Genomic DNA, 21,009 nt, shown 5'->3' with positions numbered 1-21,009 from the left:
ATAAGGTAAAATCACATGTGGTGACTCCTCAACACTGTAATCATTGAGTAACAATTATGGTTGAACCAAGGTTTGTATCAGAAACCTGACAATGCAGCTGTGGCCCTGTCAAATTCTACATGGATATTTTCCCTCCGTTGATGAACACTGGTGATTTTTCTAAAGAAGTTCATTAAGATGAAGCTTGCCTATGAGACTTCAAAAGGCCAAAACAATAATAATTCTGGGTAGATTGGAGTTACCCATCCTTATATGATTCCTCTCACCAGATTTAATTGAAGACATCACTGATAGTTACACTGAATCTGCTACACTGAATAATGAACTCAGTGATTATAGAAGCTAAAATATAGATGGGGAAGTGGAAAATTTAACCTCTTTCCACATGGTTGGATCCCTTCCCTATCTATATCAGTCCCACATTACACAACTAGAGGTGGAGATGTGGAGAAAGGGTCTTCTATATAAAAGATACAGTTTTTTAAAAGAATTGTAGATCATCTAAATACTGAACTCAGTTACCATCCCACTCTCAATTTGGTAACTTAAATATTTGTTTTAATTTTTAATGTTATCAAAATTCTCTTTTTTTCCCCTAGTAACCTGTTGATGTTTCATACTTTTACAAAGACCAAGCCCTTATGATGGTGGGAAATCTAGAAATTCCAACTTCCACACCCATAATGTGTGTAATATTCTATTATTGTGCGAATCTCACAGTTCATATTACTACAAAGTGTTGGTGATAGAAAAAGTAAAGACACATTACTGCTGTTAAAAATATTGGAAAATATGAAATATAATAATTATATATTTAGCATGAACAAATAGCTAAAAATTAGGGAGCACAAAGCTTCCGGTTCTGCTATATAAACCTGACTAAATTCTATTTCACATATAGCCAAATTCCTACATAAAAGGAAATGTTTAAAACCTCTGCACTGGATAATCACAAGTTAGAATCTACAAAAACTGCTTTCTACACAGGAATTTTTAAAACAGATTTAAACCATAATACAGTGCATTGTAACAATACAGCATATGAATGTAAACATACAGCTTAGTAATACAAACTATATTTTAAATAGAATTACAACTATATATGTACAGTACTGTAATGCTACATAGTACATAGCAGTAATACTGAACAGATTAATGGAAATGAATAGTACTGAACAACTGTCAGAGGTACAGTAAGTACAGGATCAACACCTAACTTTACCACCTGTATGAATACTTTCATCTCAAAGTGTGCAATTCTTTGAGAATGTGACTTCACGTTGCCCAAATGACATCTAGGAATTCTACCCATGTATTTTTAGCTTTACCGTTTCATGTAACATTTTTGATCAAAATTAAAACTTTGTACTGCATAATCACTTATTAATAGATCATTTGATTAGCTAAGGTTTAGGTCCCGCACTTAACAGAACAAAATATCTGGAGGGCTGAAGGCTGTCTACCCATGAGCTAAGATGCAAAACAGAACTTTTGAAAATGACAGTGCAATGCAAACAGAAGACAACAATAAACATGTCACATTTTGTTACTTTATAATGAGGTCAAAGTAAAGTGGATGATGCTATAATAATGTAAACCCCTTGCGGAAGAAGATAAGCTTTAAGAATATCTCTTGACACAGTGGAGAAGTTCCAGGTGAACTTTCCCTCACAATGCAAATTCCCTAAATGTTTATTTAGAAGTCCTACAATGCAGGTTTCTAATCTCAGAAACAGATATGGGCAAATCCATTTAAAAAACATAAAAATAAACTCTCCTACTTTCACTTTTTCCTGCAAAACATGAGATTGGTCCAAGACATTTTGTCTCTGAACAGCAAATCACAATCTCTTTGTTTTTTCATGAAAGAAAAAAAAAGGCTATCCTTTAAGAGTACTTCAGATATAATCTTCAGGGTGACACCTCACTCTACCAGGCTCATTAATGATAGTGGGTCCTGCCACAATAACCTGAAGATCTTCTAGGGAAGCCTTCCATAATCTGTTCCGTTTGAGATTTTCTGTTACAGAGCCTCCCCGATAGCTTAAAACAATGTTAATGTTTGTTTAATATTGATACTAAGTTTATGTCTATGTTAACTAGCAGTATTAGCACAAACTAAAATTCCTCTATCTGTGGCGCAGAACACCACTGTATTTATATCAGGATCTTCTCTCCAACGAATGAATGGCATGAATAATGGGACCAGCCCAGATTTTACTGTTCATTATTATAGCTTTTGTTCTGGCTTAATGGAAAATTCACACAACTGGAATGAAATGTTTCATAATGAAAGGTGAGGGATACCACCAGATTCATAGCCAGTTTAGAAGTTTAGGAGAACCAAAAAAAAAAAAAAAAAGTAGGGAAGCTTTTATTGCCTTGTTAAGGTAACTTAAAATTTAGAGAAAGGAGAGGAGGAGGATTCCCTACCTTCCTTCTGAATACAGGCCTGTCTGTTTTTCTACATACAGTATAACTCAAACTGATACCTATGGTAGCTTAATTCCTGTGATAGATGGCATTTGGCCTGCCACAACAATAGCAAGGCATTCTTAAGAATCTTCAGAAAGAGAGCTATGTACTTCTCTATGTCAGGGAGAATAAAGATTTGAAATCTAGGCAATGCTGCCTGGTAAAAAAGAAAGAAAGAAAGAAAAGGAATTCTATGTGCATGCTATTTAAATTTGATGAGAGAAAAATGGCTCAATTCTGTATCTTGCATAAATTAAGCAAACTTGCACAATTGTTTTCATTTTATGTCACTGGTTCATATTTTGCATAGTTATATTGGTTTGACCAGCACTGGGAAGGGGCAAGGTAGCAGGCAAAGCACTGAAAACTTATCCTGTTGCCTTTCCTGCTTCTTGAACTTTATGCACACATTTACCATAAGATCTAGAAACTTTTTTTTTTTCTCAGAAAGAACAACAACAAAAGCTTGGTAGTTTCAAGATGCTGAAGTCTAAAGCTGGTACCGCGTGTTGCACTCACACCATACTAATGCTGCCTGTTCTTTTATTGTCTGGTCCTTCCCTCAATGAAATTGAGGTCTCCCCGGTTGGTGACACGTCAAAGAGAGTGCTGCTTGTGTAAAGTGGGACCTAGAAGCCTTGGGTGTCTGATACCTTCCAGATGGGCCACATATACCATTGTAGGTCACAAGCAGTGCAAGACTAACACTAAAGCCTTTAATAGCGATGGGGATGACTCAGATGTTAATGGCTGAAGCCTTTAAAAAGCTCATTTATCACTCCAGATGAAAAGTTTACATTTTTAAAAATCCTTTAACCAAAGTTAAGAACTAATTGCTTTGAGACTGACTGTCCTTTTTCCTTTACTACTGTGGTAGAAATTCTTAATGATTCTATTTTATACCAGCATGGTCCATGTCCTAGATGCACCATGCTACAACCTGCACATTTCATGTGGAATAATATTTTACACTTACATACTTACCTGTGAATTTTACAGGCAAGTAAAGGTTTGTTTTTTTTTAAATAATAGTATATAGAGATGGCTGGCATTGCCCCAACCATAATCATGGTACAATTCTAAACTAAGAATGATTAGTTGGGCTCCTTGGTGAAAACAATTATTTCACGTACAGTATTTGAGAATTATATGGAAGTGATCATTTTGAAGTATTTAAGTGCTTAAACAAGGGTGGTTCCTCCCACCCCCCACCCCCGAAATATTAGGTTCAAATGATTAGGAGCACTGGGCATAGTTATGATTAGCGTGCTCCATAAATATTTTGATGTTTGTGAAAATCCCAGACTTTCTTCCCAGATATCTCAATTTCGCCTACTATTCAGAATCGTCTTCAGCTTAACTGTCCTTATCTTCCCAGCCGGGCAACATAGCACAACAGCTGAGTCAAGCTTTCTTGTTTAAGATGAGCTGTACTTGTTACTGGAGCGGAAATTGTCATATCCGTGGTCATTCGCTCTGAACTTTAAGCAGGACTGTTTCTCCTCCAGGGAGAGCATGTCTTTGGAATGACACCAGCAACAAAGGCACGACTGTAAAACAGAAGAGACTCTCCATTAGAAAGGCTGTTTATATGTGTGTGTGTCAGTTTATACATATACACAACTCTCTGAAATACAGAACCATTATTGCCAATTCTTGCAGAGAAATCAGAACCAGAAGATGTCCAAGGGCGTCTAGCTAGCAAGCAAGCAAGCAAGCAATAAATAAATAAACACCTTTCCCCCCCTCTCCAGTTACAAGAAACTTCATGGCCAGTTGGTTATGAAAGAGAGGAGATTGCACGTATCCTTTCCAAAACCTTCTTACAGCAACTTTTAAACTTTAACTTTAAAGTTTAAACTTTGAACGGCAACAGTCCTGAAAGAGTGAGACATCTCTTCCTGAGCCCTTAACATGGATAACTGGTCCTACAACAGTGGGTAACCTGTGGACCAGGGACTCTGTATGGCTAGGAGTGTCATTTTGGGGGGGTCTCTCAATAGGCCATTATGGCACTGCTGAATTTTGCTGGAAAACAATTTTGGAGGCATGTTTTTTTTTTCCTGAGTTAAACACTAAAAAGAAAGTCGGTGGAAATTCCAGTGATGTTATTGTATCAGTGATATGCTCCCTGTGTCCTTTGGGGATTGAATATTTTATTTATTTTATTTTATCTAACCCAATTTGTCCAACTCCTCAACACTTACAAGTAAAAGAGAAAAAAACAATACATATAAAAGAGAACATGGCCAACCAGAAGAATAGAAGTACGTTAAACTAAAAGGGGCTCTACAGCCACTCTATCCCAAGGCCTAGGAGGACAACCAAGTTTTTACTAACTTCCAGAGTGTCATAACAGCGGGAGCTGCGTGTGTCTGGTGTGTGTGTGGGGGGGAGTTATCATTTCCAAGGGCAGGTGCTGTAACCAAGTAGGCACACCTCAAACAAGATCTTGTTTGATGGATCGAGCCCACAGCGCACCCACCCTGCTTGATTGCACTGGACAGGCAGAGACAATTGGAGAAAATCAGTCCCTCGATAATTAATTAATTAATTAATTATGCTTCACCTATCTATGCTCTGCTTGAATGGAGGGAAAGCAGAAAGGAGTGGCACTAGTGTCGTTTTTCCTCCACCGCTGCCTTCATCATTCTCCTTCTGACCAGAGTAAGAATAAACGTTCACTGTGATAATTGCTGAGACTGATACACAAACAATTTTAACAGTGAACAATGAGTTTGCTGATAAAACCAAACTACTCAAGATTGTATAATCAAAAAGAAATGGCAAGAACTTCCCAAAATATCTTTTCGGTTGGAAGAATGGGTGCCAAAAATGATAAATTTCAGTGTAAATGAGGCAACATGACACATATTTGGTTAAAAAAAAACCCATATGTACATTAATGGGATCTGAGTGGACAGAAGATTGGGAAAGGGATCTTAGTGTCCCGGCGGATAGCTGGATGAAAATGTCATCACACAATATAAAAAAGACAAATTCCATGGTTTGAAACATGGAAGGGAATTGCAAATATAAGTTAATATAGTACGCCTTAGAATAGGGCTGCACCTGGAGTTCCAGTCCCTACCTATAGATTAAAATACTGCAGAGTTGGAAAAGTTGCAAAAAATAGGGAATCAAATGAATGGATTAGAGCAGCTTCCTTATAAATAGAGACTACAGTACTGAGGATTTTTTAAAAGTTTAGAATAATGGCAGGTAAGGCACTGGGATATGATAGGGGTATAAAAAACCTTGGACAGTATGGAAAAACATGGCTAGAAACAAATTCATTGGTTGCACGTGGAGCTTCCTAGATTCAGTTCCCAGTAAAATGGGGAGAAGAAGTGTCATAGAGTGAATTTGGTTTGCAGATCTTATTGCTTTCAAACTGTGCTTATGGGCTTCTTTGAGGCATCTGGATAATCAATAAGTGTAACAGAATGCTGGACTAGACAGACCTTGCTTTGATTCAGGAAATGTCTTCTTAAATAAGATATGGCCATTCAGTGTGAAACTACAGCTGATGGTGCACCATGCAAACATTCAAGTAACAATGACAGGGGTTCATGCCACTAGCCTCAAGACACTGGGCTTGAAGACCCGCTCAATGGGCATGGTCTTAGTTTTTGACAATCATGGTTAGAACAAACCATGGCTTAACCTTGAGTTTTACAGAATGATGCCAGGCAGTCCTTTTCTAACTGAACAGTTTCACAATTTAGAAGAGGGGAGTGGACATTGGTTGGAACAGATCAGCCAAACTTTGGCCACCAGTACAAGTTTCTAATGGAATAATACATGTATGCATGTAGGAATTGCCCTGAAAAGTCAGCAAAGTTTCATGATATATTCCATACAAACAGAATCATAATCTAAAAGATTCATGTTTAGGCCTCTCCCTGCAATGACTGAATATAAGCCGAGGCATTGTTTCCACACAGAGAGGCATTACAAATGGGACTCCCCTTTTCTAAATTGTGAAACTGTTCAGTTAGAAAAGGACTGCCTGGCATCATTCTGTAAAACTCAAGGTTAAGGCATGGTTTGTTCTAACCATGATTGTCAAAAAGCCACAATGCCTGGGCTCACCCATAATAGTAATACAACAGTACCCAGAGCAAGCCATGATGATGCCGAATGGCATGAATGCAATGACACCATAACACAAATCCAGCTGTTACATATATCCTGACATGACTTAAATAATGACACAGGCTTCGTCAGTTGCTCCCAAGACTCCCAGAATCATGGTTTGTAAAACACATTTGCAAGGTTTACCCATCATACTGTGCTAAAAGCATGCAAACCACATTATGGCTTGGTCAAACATGTGAACCCAGCCAGTAATAAAGTTTCAGATTAATAGCAGCAGCAACAAAATGATCGATCTGATAAATTCCTTTTGCTTTATTCTAGTTTCCACTGAGGATAATGCAAGAGGAATGAGAAGAAATGATTCTATTATTTATATTTCATTCTTTTCTGGCTTCATTCAAAGAACCTCAGGAAATTTTAGTTTTCTAAGGATATAAATAAGTTCATTCTTAGCAATCTCTATCTCCTTTACAGAAAGCTATTTCCAGAAGTGAATACTGTACTTCAATTTCCCTTGGCTTAACCATAACCAGCTCAGTCCTTGTGCCAAACTTTGTCCATTAGGCAAGGAAAAATAAAACCCTTATGGTTATCAGCCAATGACACAAAACACTGTATCCGTTTCATGCTTATTTCAATATTGTGGGCAACGTCCTATGAACTACAAAAGCTGCATTGAAACATCTGGGGCTTTCCTTTGGACTATGAATGAACAATTATTTAAACTTATAAGAGAACTTAGTTGCTTTCTAGCGTGTGAATTCTGCAGTCCTTATGCAGCTTCTCTTCCATTGTCTATGGAATGGCAATTTCTCCCTTTTGTTGCCATCTATGGTCCACTGTTGTGCTCTGGTGTGTGATCCAATTCTCTAGATCGCCTAATTGCAAAGAACATTTATTCTGAAATAAACCTAGCACTTTTAGTTACTGTGACTGCTCATCACTGAAGAATAAATAGATATTTTTTAAACAGAGTTGTACTTCTTTACAAATAAATACAGCAAGAGGTTTCATCTGATGCCATTCAGGTTCATTTTCAATAAGACTCAATAAACAAATAAATCTTACCTTAAAGCAGTTTTTGAATCTTTTGCTCACCAAGTAGAGAGCAATGGGGTTGATGCAGGAATTCAAAGATGCCATATTGATTCCAATATAGTTCATCACCAGCAAAAAGCTGCACCAAAAAAAAAGAAAAAAAAAGAATGAAGGTTTATTACAGTAAAGATTACGAGATGACTAAGGCAACATAGTGTTGTCAGACAGGTGTAATGGTTTTGGGGTGGGGGAACAGGACTCTGGAGACTGAAATACTCCCTTGACCATGAAACACAATGCGTAAACCTGGGACTTTGTTCTAAAGAAAACAGAAGCAGGGGAGGGTTAAAATCTGCAAGATGATGGGTGAAGTGGTATGATCTTTTGCATATGCATGCAGGACAGAAGATGAGGATCATGTATGCTACCCTGAGTTGTTAGGAATGCGTTTCTGTGGGAAAGCAACATCAGGGAAATACATGAAACTGAGTATCTTTTAAGCAATCATCTGGTTCAAAAAGTTGAATTCTACCTGTTTGGAAGAAAACTGATTCCACTGTTAGTGAAAGTAAATTTATGGACCGGTAACCACTTTATCAATGGAGAGGAAGCATTTAGGGAGATACTTTTCAGAAGATACTATCTTGAGGGCTCCAAGGTACACTCTGTTTCCTGCACAGAATAGGTGAGAGGATTCATAATTCCTAAGATCTCTTAAAGCATTCAATGGGCTTTAAGGAGGTCCAGGTTAGTTTTACTGATTTATGGGAGTTTTTGATTAGCTAATCAAGGGAGGAGGGGTAGAGGATATTATATAAAAAATAAAGTATATATGAAGGATGGAAGGAAGAAAGAGATTGGTGAATAAACATACAGTAAAGGAAGAGAAGGCTCTTCCAGTCTTTCATGCAGAAGCACATTGCCTTCCTATCCTTACAGTCTTGGCCTTCTTTAATTAGCTATATACTATATTACGATTATTCTGAGAAGTCATACTCAGAAAGCTTCCAGGAATCAAAATAGCTGTAACTCCTACTACTGACTCATTTGCATCTGTGTATACCTTCCAGACAGCATTGGCAAGTTCTGACCCATAATACTGGAATGAAATATGAACAAGTGTATGATGTCCTGGACTGAGCAATAATATTTCACTGGAAGCATGTATCATCCCCCCTTTAGGAGAACAGCTTGAAAATTTATGACCAGCTAGAACCATGAAGATGCATCACCTATATGAAACACGTGGGAATTATACATGGAACCACTGGGATTAGTGATAAAGTGGTTATTAGAATAAACAATTGAGATTCAAATGTGATGCCGCACTGCTTTTTCTTCTGCTTTTTCAAATCATTCTCCTTTGATTTGACAGAAAAGAAATTTTCTTTTGGAAAACCGGATGTCAGATTTTAACAGAGTTCATTCAACTTATTTTGGTAGAACTGCAATCCCATTGGGAATCCTGTATGTTTCTGCAGTGATGGCACACAGCTCACAGAGCCTGAAAGCTGGCTCTGCATATTCATTTCAAGCTGTAACAGTCTTACCTCAAAAGATCACACCTGTTTGGGCTTTGTGCATCATAGAGAGCAAACTTCAGTATCCTACTGAGATAAAGGGGCAGCCAACACAAGGCGAAAACAACCACTAAGCAGAACACCGTTTTGGCTACTTCACGTCTCTGAAAGCAAAGAAACACACAGTCGGGAAGAAAGGTAAATAGGCAGTCAGCTATATTGATGGCTATGATTTCTGGTTCATGACAAATGTGCTGAAGGGTAAATACTGAAATTACAACAAACTTTGTTTTATTGTTCTTATATTATCTGCCTGCAATTTCCATCCACATTTCAGTATATAAAATGGGAGCCAGCATGCATGATTAGATGCCCTTAGAAATTATCATAAACCATTTCTGTCATTTAAACATGCTCATTCCAAATAGCTAGGCTTTCCACATAAGTTACCCCTGGCAAGCTCTCTACAAATTATTCTACCTACATCAAAATCCCTTTCTACGGAATGCTAGGAATGCTACTTCCAAATGAATGCCAGGAAAAGCTACAGAAATTAGACACAAAGGAGCATGGTGATGGAAAGCGGGGAAAAAGAGGTTTTCCATTTTTCCCCCAACTCAGTACAAAAACCTATTTGTCTAGTAGTTTTTTTTAAAAAAAAATATTTACTTAAAGCGATTCCAACTAAATCTGCAAAAAGAGAGAATTGTAACTGCTACCAACTGGTTAGACTGTGCAATTCCAGGCCTTACTAGATACTTCAGCAATGCATGGTCACTATCGGGCAACTATGGGGACTGTGCAAACTGTCTGAAAGGGGCTCTTCACAAAATGTGTTAGCATGATTACACTATGCCTCCTTGAAGCAGGAGAAGCAGCTGCATCCTTAGAAGGACTTGCACAATTGCATCAAGCCTGTCCCTGGCTCCCTAGGCATGTGGCTACCTCACAATGGCTTGGCTTTGGCTGGACTTCCCAGCAGAAGTGGTTTCTTTATGTATCCCCACCCATCACAGACAGCCAGGGGTAGCCTTTAAAGCAGCGTGCAAGTCCTAATGGGGGGATGGTTCCTTTAACACTTTGGGGAGGCATGCACTAACATGCGTTGCAAATGTCTTATTCAAGTATTTTGTGCTTTGCATAGCCCTGGGACACAAGTAACAAGTACTTGAACAATATCAACTACAGACATACGTTGGCTGACATTTATAGGTTGGAATACGCATCTCTTATCTCCCCTGGATCTCAGGAGGGTATGGGGTCCTATCTGTGATCATTCCAGAGTTGCATCTTTTTTTCTATCTTGCATCTTCCATTTCTATAGACAAGGCAGTTAGCCCGGACAGCAAAAGCACCATGACGTCTAGCAAAGCAAAGCTGTTATGCCACTAAATTCTCCAGCGAAGGCAAAGAAACAGCTATCCCTCAACGTTTTTTCACTGTCTTGTTTGTCTACCCTTGCCACACTGATTGTATTTTGGTTTCCATACCTCTGTAAATTAAGCCTGTTTCATCAGTATTATTACAAGACATGGCAATGGTCCTATAGGAAATTGGGGAAGGAAACTTCGTTAAAAATGTACTTTGTTAAAGTTTTAAGTTGAACTTTGTTAAAACTGCACTCATGATACCAATATTCTACACCTTTCAAATAGGACAGAGGTCTCACTTCTTCTTTTACCTGTTTCAGATGGTCATTTAATGCAATCTGCATGCCACTCTTCTTTCTTAACATCTCACAGGTCATCAGAGTATAAAAAAGAGCAGTGATTGCCAGCGGTAAACAGAAATAAAAGCTAAAAATCCACCAGTCTTTAGCTACCTGGTAAAACTGAGAGTAAAAAGGGAGAGGGGAGGGAAGAAAATCAGAAAGGTTAGGACTTTGTTTTGTAATTGGCAGTCAAGGAAGTATGCAAGTTAGCAATTTACCAAACACTGAATGCCAAAGGATCAGTGCTCTGAAGAAAAGTAGATCTATCAATAAAATATGGCTCCATGCACTTACTGGAAACCCAAAGCAGCCATGGGGGAAGTTTTTCACCCTGAGATAGCAGTAGAATCCTTCTTACTCCTACAATTGTTCCTATTTAGACTTCTGTCAGCTTCTTTCCACTAGTTCTTTCCATTTCCTATTTCCTGATCCAGGCCCATAAGTTCAACTCTGTGCACAAAACTCCTTAAGATCTGACATAGAGTTGGTTGAAACCTCTGAAGTCTAAAATCCAGGTCACACCTCTTGGGTTCTTCCCTTTCTTGACAAAGTGGAGATTTGTAGAAAGGCAGCCCTTCGTTTTGGACCACTAGCACTTTTTGGGGTGGGTTCTCCCCAGACTCATTGCCATGTCAAAATAAAAAGTGGGGTGGGTGTTTTGTTTGAAGGGGTCAATTTCTTGAGGTATCAGATGCTGAGGATATAGGCTCCTAATCTCATTTTAGGGGTCCTGAGATTTGAAGCTTCAGGGTTGGATTCTCACTGTAGCTCAGCCTGGTTATGAAGCTAGAACCTCAGTTGATCTCCTATGTCTTCACTTCTAGTGCTGCTCTTTCAATGCATCTGGCTGTTCCCTCTCCACATCGGAGCCAAGTTGCTGCTTCAGAAGTAGATTTAGTCAACTTTTAAGTAAAGGAAACTGAAGGCATAGATATCTAGGAGACAGGAATATTGATAATTCTAAATGGGAAGAATTAGGCTGCTTTCAACGAAGTGAATGAATTGGATTTTATATTTTTAAGATCAAATTTTAAGATCAAAAAAGAGCTATGCTTAGTATTTTTAAAAGCTGCAACTTCTCTTATTTAGCCATACACATTTCATTAATGTATTATTATACATCTAATATCATCTGAATCCCTTTAGACATTTTTCTTATCTGAATGGAAGAGTATAAACATTCGAAATAAATTTAATTCTGTTAATGAGACTGTGCAGCATTTTGGATTTGACTCCAAAAAGGTGAGTCAGAGCACATGTAGCACATGTCTGCAACTGTTTAAAACAGCCATGCCTTTTTCCTAGACTAGGCAAAATACTTCTTTGGAACTAAATCCAAAACATTACACAGCCCTAATATTTAATCACAGAAATAGACAATTGCTTATTACCTTCATGAAAGATGATTCTTGGTGGGGATTAAGTAAACAAGTAGACAACTTCTGCCCCTTGTAAGGTATAGTAACAATATCAAAGCCTATTGCTTCAGGAATAGCTAAAACAAGGGACACAACCCAGATCAGAACAATTTCAACTGCTGTCCACTTCGGTACTCCAATTCCTTTGATGCGGCTCCATGAAGCTACAGCCCGATACCTAAATATAAAAAAGGGGTTCTGGTCAGATTAGACAGAGTCTTTCTTAATGTAGTGCTTTGCAGATATTTTCAACCAGAAATCCTATAATCCATTGATTAAGCTGTATGGGGCAGAGGGAAACAGTAAACCAGAGCATCTAGGAAGAACCATTAGTTAGAAGATGTACAGTGGTACCTCGGTTCACGAACTTAATTTGTTCCGCGACCCAAATCAAATTTCCCCATAAGGTTCAATGTAAATACGGTTAATCCGTTCTGACCCCTCCGAATTTGGTCGCGACCCGATTTTTAGTCACGTCCCGAATCAAATTTCCCCATAAGGTTCAATGTAATTACGGTTAATACGTTCTGAACCATATGTTTTTTTTTTTTAAACCGCAAAAATATGAAACAAAATACAGCATGAAGAGAGAGAATGCTAACCTTGCTCGACGCACCTTCTGGCGTGGAGGACAGGAAGGTGGGTGGGGAGGCGGTTATTGCTTGGAGGGAGAGCCCCCCTCCCTACAGGAAGCCGCGACCACATGTCACGGGAGGGAAAATGGCCGCGGATCCTGTTCGTCACCCGATCCGACGTTCGCGAACGGAGGCAAAATTTTGCGAACGGAGCTGTTCATGACCCAAATTGGTCGTGAACAGAAGCGTTCGTGAACTGAGGTACCACTGTATCTCTTCAGATGTTGGTGATTTCCAGCTCCATGAACTCTAGTCAGCATGGACAATAGTGAAAGATGATAGGAGTTGGAATCCAGAAATATCTGTAGGGCGGCAGATTGCCCACTGCTCATGCTGGTATATGCTGTGGTACGCTGGGATTATAGTTTCTTCTTTTTGACTGACGTGAGGGACCATCAATTTTTGGTTTTTCCTCTTTTTGATCTGGGTTTATTCCAACTCTACCATGTCACAATGCAACCCACATGTACAAGCCCTTGGGATGTGGTTCTTTCCTATGCCAGTGTTGTGCTCAGGTATGGGGAGGGGTAACACTCTGCATGGGAAGGAATCGCACTGTATTCTCCATTCATGGAACTTTGAACTTCCAGTGTTACTGGAGTGCAGAAGAATATCCTATTACTGTAGCAGTAGTAGAAGGAGGCACAGTGCTTTGAGAGAACCACGAAAGTAATTTTGCTAATCCAGGTTGCCCACTGTTAAATCCTCCTAGCAGGTCCTCAGCTCTACCTTTGTCTATCTCCAACTCTGCTATTGAGTGATTAGAGTGCTCAGGTATGGTCATGAAGGCCACAAAACTTGGGAATTATATACTGATGGCTTGGGAGGAGCTGGGAAGAGAGTCAAACTGGGTCCAGAATAGGGAACACTAAAACCAGGATATATTTTATGCCCAACACAAAATAAGAATGCCATCTCTGTGGCTAACTGTTCACTCTGTAATAACATTTAGAAGGTTTTATCACACAGATTATCTTCATTAGATTGAGATGAGCAAGGCCCTCTCTGCCATGCGTCCTACTATTTTTTGATGGGACATGACAACTTCCAGTTGCTCTACTTGGCAAAAGCTTTTCAAATCTCATCAGAGGGTAAGCAAGTCTTTCCTTGGCAGCAGTTCTGTGGTTGGCAAAAATATATATGTTTATCAGAAATAAATGGTTGCAATCACTTAAATAGATAGTAGCAATAATCTCCAAGTTTAATGTTCAAAGTACAGTACAAATATTTAGGTAGTGCTTATAGCAGCTGGAGAAATATATGGAAGGGACGAGGAGAATGCACTCCCAAAAGTTTTTTCATAATGTTTTTTTTAATGTTTTATTAGTCCTTGTTTATCTTCTATTTACTTTTTGTATCTTTATTCTTGACTTCTGTTTAAATAATTTGTCACAGCTTATTTTTCCAAACAAACAGAACATTTGTAGGAAGGTACTAAATCTCCAGGGAAAAAATGGGAAAATCATCAGGAAGTCTATAAATATTCCGTTCTCATGTTTGCTACTTCTTCCATTTAACATTGATGATTATCCCTTCCTTCTTTAATTTCCCACACCCATTTATTCCTTAAAGTCCCTTTTCTACATATTCTGGGTCTAATATTTCACTTATAACATGCATATCATTTAAAAGAGACAAAAAGAATTAGTTTCTCACCTATCAATACTGAGAGCACATAAACTTAACACTATGATGCCGACTGACGTCTTTTGAAAGAAGGGGAACAATTTACATAATTCAATTCCAAAAGGCCATTTTGCTGCATGAAGCTGTGGAGAGAAAACGATGCGGTTTACGTGCTGTAAACTTGCTAAGCATTCCAAAATTTAGAATAGAAGGAAAACACATGTGAACCAAATCTTATGCTAAACATTTCCAATTCTTGGAAGCTTAACCTTGGCATCTGAAAATATGAAAATTATTTTAGAAGTCTAGAAGATCCTAGGCTTTTCTTAAAACAACACCAGCTGTTCAGAATTATTCTTTTGCAGTACAAAATATCATACATGTATTGGGCTTAACCTGGCGAGATCTACTCATACAACAGTCACTGGGATTTACATGAATCTCAATTAAGATCTGTATCACAAATCTGATTGGCTGAAAAATGTTTATAATATGTGTGGGAAGGGGAAGCTATGCATCCACCAATACAAGGTCTTCTGTTGCTGTGAGGGAAGCGCATTGGCCCAGTGCACTTAACTTCCTCCCTTGGCTTTTGAAAAGCGACGTAATGGCGTTCTCAGATGGCTCTTCACTAAGAAAGCGGAAGATGGAGGCGGGATTGATTCTGGAAGGCCAGGTCCTAACTTTTTGGCAGAACCAAACACCATAGCTCCTCATTCTCCATCCATGGATTCTTCTGCTGCTGATACAAAGATCTGGCCCTCCAGCACCAGCAAAACTCCATACTGACTCCAAGGGCAGAGGGATGGAGAGGTGCTGGGTTGTGTAAAGACCAACATGGGGGCAATGACCTACCCCCATCGTTTATTGCTCCTGAGTAGTGCATGTTTTGCAACTAGCAATAAGCAGTGCTAACTTAGGCTGTGCAGTGCACTGCTTTGGGTTTAAAAGGAAAGAGTGCTAGGGCATCCATGTAGAGTGTGGACATCCATGTAGTATCTGGCAGCGACTCCTTAAACCAAATGTGTCTTTTCCTAGGAACATATTGCAGCATGGGATACCGCCTCCCTGCCATGCAACTGCTTTATAGAGTTGCCAGCAGATGCAATGGGAGTGCTCCATGTGCCTCAAATACCTTTTCCTCTTCATATTCATAGTATTGTACAGTGCCTAGTAGTAAATATACTGGCAGATGGGTGAGGACCTTTCATATTTAAGATTCTGTAAGAAAACAATTACATACTGGGATACATTCTATGATAGCTTGTTCTAGTACAGTACTACCTATGTTTTACTTTCAAGACTTGCCTGACAGTCTAAACTGTCCTTTTTGCCTGGACCTGATGACATGGCATAGTGTGTATGTTGAATCTTTGGACTGTAATAACAATTCCATTGTAAGAGTGTCAGCTTTGTTCAGTAATATCAGCCCTAAACTACTGTAACGATTCCATTCTGATACTGTCAAATTTGTAATAACAGTCTTGAACATAAATACTTTGGGACATGCCATGGAAGAGCTATGTGACTTTGACACATGTGTTTGGTCCTGCATAATGTGTACAGCTGTGCACATTTCAAGGATGATTTGGAAGACTTGCTTTGGACCTTGCATAAAGGTTAAAGTTGATGCAACTCTTAAAGCAGTGACACCATTTTTTTCCCAGAATGCTGAAATGAGAGAGCAATGCTGTGATCATGCTAGTTTCAAATAACTTCTGAATAATTGTTGAAGGATACACAGTTTTAGATTATGCTATTTGTGAAGTGGGCTTCTTATTACATCGGTTTCTCCTCCATGTGCAATTTTCCACATGTCAATTAATATAACTTAACTATGGTTATAACTGTTGCTGATTAATTGCTATGATGCATGCTTGGTGAAGGACAGATAGCAATTTCAAAAAAGACTGGATGACCAACTGGATGATACAAATATTAACAGTTATTAATTAGCAAGCTGGCACATGTTCTCTAAATCCCAATTCCTGAAGTTCTCCTAATACAGCTTTTCTCCAGTCCAGCACCCTTCCGTTGTTTTCAACTGCAAATCCACATTTCCCATCTCTCATGCTAACTGGAGATTATAAGAGTTGACATTCAATACCTCTGGAGGGCACCAAGTTAGGGAAAACTGTTTTAAGACATTAAGCCTCAATAAAAGGAAAATAAAATGGGGCAATCATATAATCATGATCCAAATACAAATTAGATTAAATTAACAAACAAGATGCAATCAAGATCAGCTAGAACCTATTGACCTGAGAAAAGACAAGAACAGTACTTTTCAGTCTTAACATCCTTACCATCTTGTAAGATCAACAGGGAGAGAATATTTGGACTTAGCAAACGGAGACGACAAATATCAAAGATGTACCTACAGTGATCCTGACACTGTTAAAATATAGGATTGTATAATGCTTCAGAGCATGAAGGAACATGAACAGAGCACCTGTCTGCAACTTTTTAAGGCAGCTGCTACTTACCACAGAGCATGCAGCTGCCCTCCAGTTTCCACGTGATCCCAGAAAGTACCCTAACTACTTTAAAGACTTGCAGACAGAGGCCATGTTTACTGCCCCTGGATGCTCGTAAGCACCTTTATGGAATTCAGTCTGAAGTATTGTACAGCCCTAAAGGACACAGAGGTTGCCCAATATTTTTGGCTCCTAGTAGATTGGCTTATGCAGTATAGTAGTATAATAGCTCACAGAGCTTCTCCTCAGTTGAGTTTCCAAAACTGCACCAAGGAATTAGGTCACATGCTGAGTTTTATCTTTGTACTGTATTTGGAAATGATACTGTATTCATGTTATGGGCTCTATAAATATGTCAAGAAGCTCAAACAAATAGCCACAAAGATTAATACATGCTTGGGGGATGTATAGGAATAATTTGAAAAAAGAGAGCAATGAAATTACTTTAAATATATGTAAAAGGCGCAGTATACATTTATGTCACCTGACTGCTAACCATCAGCATTGATCTATACAAATGTGAAACAGCAGATTTAATTAATCCAGGAAATATAAGGCAGGGAAATCCAAGCCTTTTAATGATGCTATTGATCTATCGTCTTATCAAGGCTTTAGCAGGAACTTAATATAACATAAATACAGGATTCAAGCTAGCATTGCAAAATCTGTTATTCTATAATTGTATGCCCTTCTAATCCACAAGGAATAAACAATTACATTACACCATTTACTAAACTTTTCAGAAAGAGCAGCCAATGACCCAACTGGCCTAGAACTGCTTCACCAAATGTTGCACTCTCAATTTGCAGTCTCTTAAGATATTTAGGGGAAAATATCACCTTGCACCCTAACCTGAAATGCACTGTTGCAAACTAATCCAGAGATCAAAAGGTTTTAAAATTCAGCACTAGATAGGCATGAAGGAAAATGGGAGACAGGCACAAGGAATCCCTAATCACTAGTGGGGACACCATGGGGAATAATTTGGCAGCAGCCATGCAGAAAGGAGGAGGTTAAAGTAATTCCAGATAAACTTTGCTAACGACATGAATCTAGAGGACAGGGAAGGGCTTTGATAAACAGATATGAGGCTGCTGAAGGCAAAAGGCACAGAGACAGAGAAAGGAGGAGATACGAGGAACTGACAGCAGATAAGTTTGTTTGGAGGGGAGTAAGAGATAATAGAAGATTTAAGAGCTATGAAACCCCTGAAGAAGTCAAGCAAGGCTTCATCCTGAAGAATAACAAATACCAGTTTCCTAGTGAATGTAGCTTAGCTTAGAATGACCACTAATTTGAATTTCTTAGGAGTAAGCTCTCCTGCCTAATACTTGTGTTCAGGTGTGACAGGGACACTCTTGTTTTAGGTGTATGTGCCTTTCAGAGTTTGAGTCTGTAATTGGTCTTTTTTGAGATTTTGCTGTGACCCCAAAAAATCACAGCAGCTTGAAAGAAAGGAAATCTGAAAGACTTTTAGAACTGAGCAGAGAATACAAATACAGTGGTACGCCTCTACTAACGAACATTTCGGGTTACGACCAGCTTCGGCAGGAAAAATTTACCTCGGGTTACAAACTCGCCTCGACTTACGAACCGGATCCGCGGCCATTTTCCCTGCTGCCACGTGGTCGCGGCTTCCTGTGGGTGAGGTCACGGTAGCAAGGAGACGTTCGGTGAGGTTTGTGGTGTGTTTTGTGGTGTTTTGCGAAGGTTTTTGGTGTGTGTGTTAGCATGGCTCCAAAGAAAATGCAGAGCAGGCTTGGCAGGAGTAAGACTCTGAAGAGAAAATTGCCTCGGGTTGCGACCAAATTCGGGCGGAGGGTGGAACGGATTAACCGGATTTACATTGAACCCTATGGGGAAATTTGCCTCGGGTTGCGACCAAATTCGGAGGGCGGAACGGATTAACCGGATTTACATTGAACCTTATGGGAAACTTTACCTCGACTTGAGACCAACTCGAGTTGCAACCAGAGTCACGGAACGGATTAAGTTCGTATCCCGAGGTACCACTGTAGTTCTAGGAATGGCTGCAACATAGGGGCAGTCAGAATCAGTTACAATCAGCAAAATGATGGGAGGGAGGGAGGGAGGGAGGGGGAAGCTGTCCTAAGATTCCTTCCAAGGTACTGATTAACAGATGTCTCGGTTGGTAGCTCCCCTACTAATCTCAGCCTGAGATGAATCTATAAATGGGGATGGAAAAAGACTGAAGAAGAAGAAGAAAGGCAAGCTCATAAAAGCTGGAGAGCAACACGTTAAGGAAAGTTTGCTTTGGCACAGCCTAGAAGAACGTGTGGGTCTCCAGATATTGTGGGATCCTAACTCCAGTAGCCTTAGCTAGTTCACCCAGTGGTGAGGAAAGATGCTGGACGTTGTCACTGAGCAGCTTGCGAAGGCCCATACCCAAGTAATATCATACCTCCAGTACTTTCCAGTTGGCCAAGTGAACTTGGCACAAAGCAAGCCCCATGGCTTTTGTGCCCTCCAAACTAATTTCCATAAGAGGGAGGGCTTCAACTAGAGTAAACTAGACTGGGCTACTCACGTGCAGTGCCCAGAGTTTAGCTAAGACATTACCATTTAGCATGTAGATGGCAGGTTAAATGTGAGATGATACACAATGAAATCTTTCCCATTAAAACACTTTATACCATTGGTCCTTATTTATTTAGACTTATAAGGATTTCATACTCTGCTCTTCAATACACCAGCTTTGGGATATTATTATTATTGTTGCAGTTGCTGCTGCTGCTGCTGCAATAGTAGGACATCTCTTCGGCTGGCTTACCTTGTACAAGTTGATGGGAATGTCGATGAGGATGAGCAGCAGGTCCCCCAGAGCCAGGCTGGCGATGAGGATGTTAGGGCCGTTTCTCATGCATTTGTTCTTGTAGATGATCCGCAGCAAGGTGGAGTTGCCGATGATCCCCAGCACGAAGACCAGGCAAGCGATCACCGTGTTAATGTACTTGAAAGTATTCTTGATCTCAGTCTGGCTGTGGCCGGTGCACATCGGGTAAACAGGGGAAGGCGCTCGGCCAGCCACGCCGGGCGATCCCGCGCGGGAGGCGTTGGAACTCCCTGCGACCGCCGCCGCTTCGCCGGCGGTGGGAGCCACGCTCGTCCAGGAGGCAGCCAGGCTGTGCGAGGGGATCTCGGCCAGGCGCGGCGAAGAGTCGCTCAGCTGCAGTGCGCTGCCGCCGCCGGCGCAGGACGCTACGGCTGCCAAGAGCCAGAAGTCCCGCAGGATGCGCCCACCCATGATCGCAGGGCAGCCCCGACAGCAGCGACCGCCGCTCGGGAACTGAAGCGGAGGGGAAAAGGCAAAGAACAGCCACCAGAACGAGCGAGATCCAGCCGCTAGGGACCCCCGCGCTTCGGGCGCCAGCCCCTGCCGGATCCCCCAGCAGCCAATCGCAGCCAGCCGAAGCACGTGCGCCCGCCCGGAGCCGGCGAACCGAGCCGTCTGCTGGCTCGCGGCGTTACGCGCGGTCGAAAAGCCGAGGGAGAGGTGGGCGCCCGGGGGGGAGGCGATTCGCTCCTGCCAGCAAACGTCGCTTCCTGGATAAACACAACTCGGGGCGACTCTGCTTTGAAGAGGCTTTCGCGGGCGAGAAGCCAGTGCAGGGGAAAGGGCGGGGGCGCGGAACTCTGGCCTGATAAAATTGGGAGCTCCGCTTTTCCCACGGCTTCCGGGAGGGAAAAAGAATGGCTTTAATGCTCTGTTAAACCAGGGATAGTCGGAGGAGCTCCGGTAGTCGGGCAGCTCTGCACGTAAGAAGCTTTATTAGGGAAACTGGGACCCGACAGACGTTTTGAGAAAGTCCATGGGAAAGAATGTATACAATCCGTGTATTTTTTCCTTCTTCTTTAATTGAGGAGGCCTGTGGATTTTCTCATTGGGTAAAAAAATGCCACTCCCCCCCCAAAAAAAACAACGGTGAAGGGAGGATATATGGAGATGCTCCAGAATTTTTCGAAATGAAAAATCTCAGGAAGGATCGA

General features: G+C 40.5%; 1 protein-coding gene across 1 annotated transcript; it reads right to left on the bottom strand.

Moving 5' to 3' along the window:
- Positions 1–769: 769 nt before the first annotated feature.
- Positions 770–20,604, bottom strand: EDNRB (endothelin receptor type B). The gene is made up of 7 exons (XM_007424069.4): positions 19,793–20,604; positions 14,555–14,667; positions 12,237–12,441; positions 10,816–10,965; positions 9,165–9,298; positions 7,645–7,753; positions 770–4,025 (listed from the first exon to the last, which is right to left on the bottom strand). Exons 1-7 carry the CDS (start codon positions 20,264–20,266, stop codon positions 3,894–3,896), a joined length of 1,317 nt encoding a protein of 438 aa, XP_007424131.2. The 5' UTR covers positions 20,267–20,604; the 3' UTR covers positions 770–3,893.
- Between the last annotated feature and the right edge of the window lie 405 nt (positions 20,605–21,009).

This window comes from Python bivittatus, unplaced genomic scaffold, assembly GCF_059951505.1.
Source record: "Python bivittatus isolate LINGU-HERP-01145 unplaced genomic scaffold, Pbiv_v1 ctg000060_np1212, whole genome shotgun sequence".
NCBI lineage: Eukaryota > Metazoa > Chordata > Lepidosauria > Squamata > Pythonidae > Python > Python bivittatus.
Note: the sequence above shows the minus strand (reverse complement) of the source record. Positions and strands in the feature narration are given on the sequence as shown.